Source organism: Dreissena polymorpha, chromosome 1 (genome assembly GCF_020536995.1).
Source record: "Dreissena polymorpha isolate Duluth1 chromosome 1, UMN_Dpol_1.0, whole genome shotgun sequence".
Taxonomy (NCBI): Eukaryota; Metazoa; Mollusca; class Bivalvia; order Myida; family Dreissenidae; genus Dreissena; species Dreissena polymorpha.
Genome location: NC_068355.1, coordinates 134,875,900 through 134,886,306, shown reverse-complemented (window position 1 = coordinate 134,886,306; position 10,407 = coordinate 134,875,900). Strand labels below are relative to the sequence as shown.

At 32.1% G+C, this 10,407-nt stretch overlaps 1 protein-coding gene across 1 annotated transcript; it reads right to left on the bottom strand.

The window, feature by feature from the left end:
* Nucleotides 1-9,665: 9,665 nt before the first annotated feature.
* On the bottom strand, nt 9,666-10,205 carry LOC127853331 (putative nuclease HARBI1). Its single transcript, XM_052387808.1, has one exon. It carries the CDS (start codon nt 10,203-10,205, stop codon nt 9,666-9,668), a length of 540 nt encoding a protein of 179 aa, XP_052243768.1.
* Nucleotides 10,206-10,407: the final 202 nt, after the last annotated feature.

Sequence of the window (10,407 nt, the reverse complement as noted above, 5' to 3'; positions counted from 1 at the left end):
TTGTATTTTATGTACTTAATTGATCTGGCTATAGTTATCAGATTATTATAAGCTAATTCAGTATATTTATATCATAATTTATGCTTTGTGTATTGTAATCATAACCACACTCATGCAGTTACATGATATCAATAAAAAATAACAAAGCCACCAATACTATAAAGGTCATTGGCAAAACCTATGGTAAAAAACACATTGACGGGTTGTCATTTTTGACAGTTCTACTTTCACTTTCAATTTGTGATATCAAACAATCAACAATTATGTGGCTGAGAAAAATATCGTTATTGCTTATTTAACATATTTTCTGTACATTTCTTCAATAAACTTACATCAATACACTATTTTCTTCATCAATTCAAACATTCCTGACAGGCTACCACTTTGTGTACATATTTCGCTTACATTTTGACGTGCATAGGACCGCATTACCGCTTACGAAATGTGTATGGCGTACCATTTGTGTCGAAAGTCAACAAGACCTACTTGGTGACAAGAGAAATGCACTTTGACGTACAATATGTATGTCGAAGTACAAAAATTGTACTTCGACGTACAAAATGAAATACACTTCGATGTTTGTACTTCGACGTACCAATTTTCTTAACAGCCGATCAAAATACTTGTCTCATGAGCCGCTTACCAATTTTCTTTACAGCCGATCAAAACACTTGTCTCGTGAGCCGCTTTTCCTTCATATTTATTGATAATAAATGTTTAAAATCTCTTTTTTTAATTGAGGACAAAATAAATAAAAATATCAACATTGAAAAAAAAGCATGTTACAAAGCATTTTCGAGTATTCAATGCATTGAAATAGAATATATATCCATTTGAAGAAGATTCAAGGTTACCTTTTAAAAAGAAAAATTATCAAGCATATTGTAAAAATGTTAAATGAACCAGTTAAAACTACCTTATAACTAGAAAATTAGAAGAGAACTTTAGAATTCATACCTTGGGGAGCTATAATACCAAGGTAATTCATCCAAGAACATTCTTTTAATAGGCGTTTCCAGTTATTTTGTATTTGTTCAATAGGAACAAAAGAAAAATCATCAATGTTATGTCCAGCCGAATTAAAATGTTCTGAGACATTAGTTAAACGGACAGGAAAATGTTTAATGTCAAATTTATGGCTATTCATTCTTTGACTACATTTTTGATTAGTTTGACCAACATATTGTTTTAGACATTTTTACACGTTATCAAGTAAATAACACTTGATGATGCACAATTTAAATTATTCTTAATAGTAAATTGTTTACCCAATGTAGAGCTGGTAAAACCATTTGTTTCTGTAATATAATAACAATGTGTGCATCGTTTTCTGTTGCACTTCATAACTGAATGGATTTTTCTATTTTTATTAGTAATATTAAGATTTGTATGTACTAAGATATCCTGTAAGTTTCTGGGTCTTTTGAACGCCACTAATGGCTTATGACTATATACTTGTTTCACACTCTCATTAAGAGATAACTTAAGCAGATTCCAGTAATTGTTAAGAATTTTCCCAATATTGGGCAGTGAAGGGTTGTAAGTACATACAAATAGGATAATTTACATATTAGCTGACTTTTTAACACTAACTTCTGGTGCATCTTCCATAGATAGCATTGACGCTTTTTTAGCGCTTTGTCTATTACCTCTTTTGGGTAATTACGTGCAATAAAAATATCATTGAGATGAGTCAGCTCTTTGGATAGGTATCATTATAAGAAGTGATCCTTCTATAACGTTTAGCCCGTGAAAATGGAATATTAGCTTTACAAGACATAGGATGGCATGAAGAATATTCAATATTCAATATATTATGACAATTAGTATTCTTTTCATGAACTGATGTTTGAATGCAACCATTTTCATCCTTAGAAATATTAACATCTAAAAAAAAACAGCATTTTCGTTAGAAAAATTGTATGTAAATTTAATTGTTTGATGAAAACTAATAATTTCTCTGAGGCAATGTATAAGCTTTTTTCGGAATGGTTCCAACTCATGAAAATATCATCAAGAAATCTTAGCCATATAACAAGCTTAAACTGGCAATTTTTTAAGAAATTTTCTTCAAATTGACCCATAAATAATGAAGCATAACTTGGTACCCATGGCAGTGCCTAAGACTTGCAAATAATCAACATCATTCAATTGAAAATGATTTTTGGTTAACACTAGTTTTATAAGTTCTGATACTGAAGTAATAAAAGATTCAGATTTATTATTTTTTCGTAAAAATAGTTACATGCTTTTATACCATCATCATGAGGGATATTACTGTAAAGTGAGGATACATCTAATGTAACTAAGTACGAATCGGTTGTTAAGTCTTGCAAACAATGTAATTTCTTAATAAAATCAGAAGTGTCTTAAATATAAGATGGTAAACATTCCATGTAAGGCTTTAAATTTTTGTCAATATGGAATGAAATATTTTCAGTTAAACTATTACAGCCTGATATAATTGGTCTACCTGGAAAGCCTAATGGTAGTTTAGTATCATGCACTTTATGAACTTTAGGTAATAAATAAAAGAGCGATGTACGGCTCTCATTTGATGGGTAAAGATTTTTAACATCAATTTCTTGGCAATCAATAGTTTTTACGACATATTCTATATCTTTTCGAAACTGTTCATGTGGATTCTCACTAAGTACCTCGTAGTATGTGCCGTTGTTGAGTTGTCGTTGGGCCTCAGAAATGTAATCTTTTCTGTTCATTATTACAATTTTGGATCCTTTGTCAGATTTTTTAAATCACAATATTGTCATCTTGACGTAAAGATTTCAAAGCTACTTTTCTTCTTGTGAAATATTTGATTTAATGTTCCACTTGCGCTTGGAAGTTAAAATTTCATGTGTTATGGCTTCTATGTAAAAGTCTAATACTGTATCTCGCCCAGCAGGTGGAATAAATCTGGAGTTTCCTTTTGTTTTGTATTTGCTGTCTTGGTCTTCGACATTAAACAAATTACTGTTACTAGGTGTATATTGTTGGAAAATTTTGTATTTATATTCCGACTACTTTTGTCCCTAAAAAAGTTCGTACCCGTGTTTTCAATGATCACAATGATTTGTGAAACTTCATTAACGTTGATATCGCAGAAAGCATCAAATGTATGTCCCTTCCCATTGGGGAGACATATCATTTTTGCCGTCTGTATGTCTGTAAGTTTTTTAAACAACTAAAACATTTTGGCATTTGCCATAACTTTTGAGGTTTGTCTAGACTTGAGCTTTGTTGAGCCATTGGATAAAGCAACTTCATGTTTGGCTTGCAATTGTATGTAGTAGTTTCACAAACTCATCTTGTTTTTAACTTTTAAAATAGGTATTTGTTGCTATCATGTGTGGTTGTTAAACACATTAGAAACACACTTTGGGAAAGTATTGTTTTCTGTCTTTTTTGTACTGTGTAAAGTATTTGGCTGTTCATGCTATACACTGTATCGACAATTTTCCCGCGCTGCGAAACAGGCTAACATAAGAGAAGCATCTCTCCAATACACTACATAACACTAGTGGTTCACAATTGTTGAATGGGGTAAATATGTTCTATAAACAATTGCCCATGCTTATCAGCAACCGTAATAAATAATCACTAAACACGACATAATCACACATGCATGAAGAATTTACCATCTTCAGGTCAAGAACCTGTTTATAGAATATAGTTTTCACACATACAAACAAGAGTTAAAAATGGCCACATGTACAAAAAACTTCAATTGGACTAAAATACTGATTTGAAACCATTTTTTAAGTTAATCAGAGATGATAATAATTAAACCATTAACTTAAAATATGTGAACAACTGTGTCGCCTTTGTTTCCCTTCCTCATACTTAATTGTCTAACACAAAACATGTATTCATATTCAAGGACACCTAAAGAATGCTAATATACAAACACCATATCAATACAATAGTTTTCAAAATTAAATTTACAAACACAATATTACCATAGTTACAAACACAATATTTGCTGGGTATGAGATGGATTATACACAAATACATTTATCGGTAATAAAGGTTAAATTCTGGATTATGTGAATAATAGACCCATCACATGCAATTATTTAAACTAAAGCTATTGTATACTTATGCTTATGATTGCAAATAATCCTTGAAATAAGTAAGGCAGTAGTTGTGAAATGAATCATTTATTACATTTATTACAATTATGTATGGAGAAAATACAAATTGACTGATACTTTATCATAAAACATGGGAAATCAGTACAGGAGATTAAGACAAAAAATCTCTTTTTTTCAAGTTTCATGAGGGTTCATTTGGTTGAAATCATTGAAAAGTAAAGAGTACATATACTGAACAATATTCAACATATAAATAAATATTGCAATCCATGCAGAATGGAAACATGACCTTAAAGGTAAAGAACACTGATTTATTCCAAATCCAGGTGATGTGTTTACAAGAACACTTTTAAAGAACATTATGCATTTTAAATTAAGGAATAATTGTTTTCCAAAGGGTTTCAAAAATTGGTTTATCAATCAAATAATAACAGTCGTCCTTGGGCAAAATAATATGTTGCTAATGCACAAACAGTATCTTATCATTTAACACATAAGTTAACACAAATAAATATCGCATCCACTTTAGAAGCAAATTGATATTTATTTTAATAATAAATGGTAACATCATGTAACATAAATAAAAAAATAAAAAATGAATAGTATGACATAATAGATCACAATAGTAACAGCATGAAACAAAAATCTTCCCAGCTTTGTAAGAAACACTACAATAGTGTTTAATACATGTACAGAGGAATGTATACAAGTCAGTGATACATGTCTGTGTCTATTCTTCAGCCATAACATCAGTATCCAAAAAGCAGTGTTGGGGCTCGGTGACAGAACATTTTAATAAGAAGGCAGAGTTCCCTAGGGACCAGCAAACCCTCAACAAAAAGTGGGACAACCTTGTACAGGTTCATAGGTCTCTGTTTGCAGAGCACCTTATTCTGTCAAACAAAACAGGTACGTTATTGCATAGTCAAATCTATCTCATCAAGCACTTTGAATTTAGGTGTTCACGTCATTTTCGAAAAATAGTATCTTATATCAGTGATAAGTACACCTATCCTTCATCCATGCTCTTGATAAAACAACAAAGGTAATTACTAGTATTCTTTAAACATATTTATGCTCAAAGGGTTAGAATACAAATACAACAAGACTATTGCCAAGCAATGAAAGTACCCTACCGGCTCCACCATTGTCAGAAATTTCACCATTGTCAGAATATTTTTATTATTTGTTTCCATAGCAACCACGATTTTTGACGTAGGAACAAAATGAAATGACGTGCATAATGTCCATATTGCCATCTATCCATGTTCCAATTTTCATGAAAAAATATTAAGAACTTTCAAAGTAATCGCAGGATCCAGAAAAAAAACACCATTTTCAGCACTATTTCTAGTCTATTTGTTGCCATAGCAATAAATAATGACAAAATTGTATGAGTTTATTGCAGATAACTATATAAATTATTGTGGGGATGAGAAATTCCACAAAGTTAGTCATTTCTCCTTATCCAAAAAAAAATGTCTACCCTACCAAAATACTTTCTATATATTGTTATACAATTTAAACTATCATCAGTCACACTGTTCATTTCGGAACAGTTTAAAATGTGTTGTTTGGTAAAACATTAATTCATTACTACTGAGAATGAGGGTATACTTTTCTCATAATGATAGCAATAGAGATCTACATTAGATGCAAATGAAAAGGAAACAGACCACAAATTATAACTTTAGAACAAAACAAGTATTCCTCAAATGAACAATATTTTTTTCTTTTTCCCATAACAATAAAAAACACCTCATTTCCCAACAAAGTTTAAATAAAGGCAGAAAAGGAGAACAATGCCTTGACATAAGTGACATAGGTGATTAATAACCATTAGAGATAAAAGTTTATAAATGAAGCTTTGATCAAATAATAATGATGTAATTTTCTTTCCTTCCATAGAGTGTGTGCAGTCCTCAGCAACCGGGAAAAAAGTGCAGTCCTCAGCCACCGGGAAAAGAGAGTCTGGGAGATTCACCAGGAGGGAGTGAAAGGTATTGCCATTCTAAAATGATGGAAATATGTGTAAATTAAATTTATTTTCTAGAATTATTACTAAACCATTACCTAACAATATCAAGATTTTAAAAGTTCTTGCAAAACTCTAGACATAACTGTTGAAAAAGAAGATTGTTGAAAAAATGAGCAATTTCTCCTTACCTTACGATGATTTCTACCTTAACAAATCAAATTAACTGTAACTGTTGTCTAAATACTCTATCAATTTGGGACAGATCATAATTTGTTGCTGGGTAATAAGTTAAAATACACATGAATCATAAAATTTCTTGTATACATGTTATACATGTGAACATATTATCTATACAAAACAACATTTAATGCAATATTTAGTTTAAACAAATGTTCACTTATTTTCCCTTTATATAACTTAGAATCTAAAAAATGAACTTTCTTCAAAACCACCCTTTTTATTTCATCATTATTTGGTATAATTATTATTTTGATTTACTTTGATGAGATTCCTTGTTTTTTTAACTTTTCCCAGTTTAATGAGGTTTGCAGCAGATCCCTTTGGAAGCATTGAGACAAAAGAAACAAACACTTTGTGATTACTTGTAATGATATTAAATCAAAGTTGAAAACTTCGTGACAAAAAGATAATTTGCTCATGACGAGCAAATTCTACTATTTTCCCATGGGCTGCAAAATTGTTAGACAGCATTTATACATGTAATAGAGAAAGGGTAAACTCATTTTCTTACAGTGGAAATCATTACTCTCTTCTTCTTTCAGCACAATAGATGTCATATGCTGTGCATGCAAATGTCACAGGAAACTTGAAGCATTGAAAGAAGAAAAACTAAAACTTCAAATAAAATACTACAAAATGAAGCTTGTTAAAGAGTAAATGGAAGATATTTGTTGGATTCGGTGGAGTATCGATTTTATTTCACGAGTGATAATATAAAATGATCTTTTCACGAGTGGCATAGCCACAAGTGAAAATATGTATTTTTTATGATCACGAGTGAAATAAAATCAATATTTCATCCAATCCAACAACTTTTCTTTTTATTTATGCTTTTTTAGATATCTGTTTTTTTACATTGCAAGAGTTTAACTGGATAATTTCGCTGAATTTATACCGTAATTTAATAGAAAAAATAACGTCAATTCACAGTACAACAGTGAAAAATATCGTTATTTTTCACTTTATTTTCACTGTTTAAAACAATGAAATATCAGTTTTATTTCACTAATATATTTCTCTATAAACAACCGGAAAGCATAAAATAAATAGAGAATATGTGTTTGTTTGCCATGAGATATATAGAGAATATTATGCTACTGACTTGTGATAGCTACTGACTTGCCATATGAATGTTATCTGTCATGAAAATATGCTTTCAGCTCGCAAGAAGCATACAGACAATCTTGTATTAAACGACCATCTTCAAGACCTCTAAAAGGTGTTGTATACGACAGATGGCAGCTTAATACAGGATGCTAGTCGTGTAGAAAGCTCCGATAGGAGCTTGCCGCATGTTTAGCATCCTGTGTTAAGATGTCACTTAGTTTTACAGGCATTCATGACATGGTTTAGAGAGGTTGTTTAAGTTTAAAACAATATTGACTGTATTTTGCTGAAGGTGTGCTTTTGTGATACTGAAGTTGCCATAGTATGTCAGTCTACATGTCCTGGTGTATATCTGTCTGTCAAGTTTTGTTTACTCTAGTTTACACATTTTTGCTTATATTAAAATAAAGCCAGTACCAAAATGAGATTTTATGACTTTTGCAAACTACTCTAAAAATCATTGTGGAATAAAGAGAAGTTGTTCAAAATGAGCAATTTAGCTTTATCCTCTAGTAAGTTTTAATATAGTTCCATGATGTTCTGAATATTGAAATTAATTTTCAAAGGGATATGGGAAATTAAATGCAATTGACCTTTTTTTCAAAAATAAGTATTAGCAAAAAAGTCCCTGTATCTTAGTCCCATTTGTGGGCCATTTTCCATGGGGTCTGGCTGGTTGGGTTCAGGCTGGTTATCATCATTTTCCTCCATTTCAACATCTGGTAGAGGTATATTTGGCCTTTTGCAAATATTGTGCAATACAGCACACGCTGTTATAACCCTGATCATGAAATATTGGAATATATTAACCTATTACCAAACAAGACAACATTTAGACAAATCTAATTATTAGCCTTATTATTAGTAATCGATAAGGGTAAAAGTTTTTGGTTTCAATCGAGAAAAATGCAGCCTTATAAGCTGACACTTTTTATCTTCATCAGTGATATGATGTATGGTTATAATAACATATTGTGAATTTCATAGGGCCTGATTGTAGTTTTATTATTAGTCAATATGTCAGAAAGTTGCATTGTACAAGGAGTTATTTAAATGTTCAAAGATTGTGTTTACAAAATAATTATTTTTGATAAAGGTACAAATAAGTAATTGGTGAATTATAAGGAAACTACCTGCAAGCCTTTTCTGGTTTCATACGGATTTCTCCATGCAAAATACCAAATCTCCTTTTCAGTTGCCCTATGCCCCTTTCTACTTTTGCTCTAGTAATTTTGTGTGTTCTAAAGTTCTGTATTTTGAAGTTGAACATTAAGCATTTTTACTGTATTTGAATGTATTTTCTTTAAGCAAGTTATTCTTTTGCTACAATGTGACGAATTTGTTAGAGATGCAATGACTCAGCTTGACATTCTTCCTTGTACCACAATTTATTGGTTTGTTTTTTAATAGAATAACTAAATCATTATACGCCCGTTTTTCAAAACGGGACGTATTATAAAATCAACCTTTGCGGCGGCGTCCAAAGCAGTATCCGCTCTCTTCACCGAACTTGGTCAGAAGTTTCACTAGACAATATCTAGGTCAAATTGGAATATGGGTTATGCTGGGTCAAAAACCAGGTCACATGGTCAGTAAGTGCATTTTAACGATTTAGCATGGTGTCTGCTTTCTAATTGAAGTAGTTTTAATATAATCCCCACCAGATTTGGTCAGAAGTTGTGTCTATATGATATCGAGGTCAAGTTCCAATATGGTTTATGCCAAGTCAAAAACTAGGTCACGAGGTCACTTAGTGCATTTCAAGCATGTAGCATGGTGTCCACTATCTAATTGAAGTAGTATAAAGCCCATCTCCAACACATTTGGTCAGAAGTTGTATCTACATGACATCTAGGTCAATTTCCAATATGGTTCATGCCAGATCAAAAACTAGGTCACGAGGTCACTTAGTGCATTTCAAGCATGTAGCATGGTGTCCACTATCTTATTGAAGTAGTTTTCATCCGATCGTCACCAAATTTTGTCAGAAGTGGTGTCTAGATGATATGTAGGTCAAGTTTAAATATGGGTCATGGTAAAGTTATCCAGTTGTCCAAAACTTTTTAATGGGTGTATCTTGTGACAGTTTGGCACTCTTTTTATTTACTGTTATGAAATTTCAGAGTTATAGGCTCAAGATTTATTTTCATTATGTTATTAAAAGTTTTACACTTAAAATGTGTTTGTCATTCTCTTTATGGGCAACATAAATGTGATATCCTATACATGGCAATATAAATATATAATTACCTGTTGTACCGGGTTTGTTGTCCTGCTTGAAGGTTTGCGTATGGGGTAAGCAGCCATCGTCGAGAGGGATAACCACTGTCTCCAAGTAGGTGATACCCGACGGGGATGATTCCCTCCTCAAACAGCTGTTTAACCCCACTATTTTGTAAAATCTGGCTATCATGTGAGGATCCTGGCCACCTCGCAACAACATCGATGATTGTGTCAAAAGCATCAAATACAAGCTGGGCAGTTATACTGTGAAAACCTTTTCTATTCACATAAATGTCCTCTTCCAAAGAGGGAACCAGGATTCTCACATGAGTGCAGTCAATCACACCCATAACTTTTGGGAAATTTGCAACACCAGCAAATTGAGCCACTTGTGCATCCCGGTCATGAACAGATGTCGGGAAACGTATATGCTCCCGGACCATGTCTGATGATGTTAGTTCTTGAAGAACCTCACTTATTACTTTTGAAACCGTTGACTGACTGACCTGATGATGGTCTCCATCATTTATTTGGAATTCTCCAGAGGCAAGATAATGTAACATTATCAATTTTTTTTGCAAGAGCAGACAGGCTTTTATGTCTTGCCGTACAGGGACTTAAAGTTGCCCCAATCATCCTCTCTTGATAATTTATGCCTGCTTTATTCAGTCTGTATCTTTTTATTATTTCGTGGTCTGTTAATTCAGTTAGCATGTCCAGGCGTGGTGGATGTAATGGCATTCCTGTATTTGAAATAAATAATCA

Excerpts from the sequence above, each read along its gene's own strand:
- LOC127853331 (XM_052387808.1), bottom strand. The coding sequence starts at position 10,205 with ATGTTACATTATCTTGCCTCTGGAGAATTCCAAATAAATGATGGAGAC.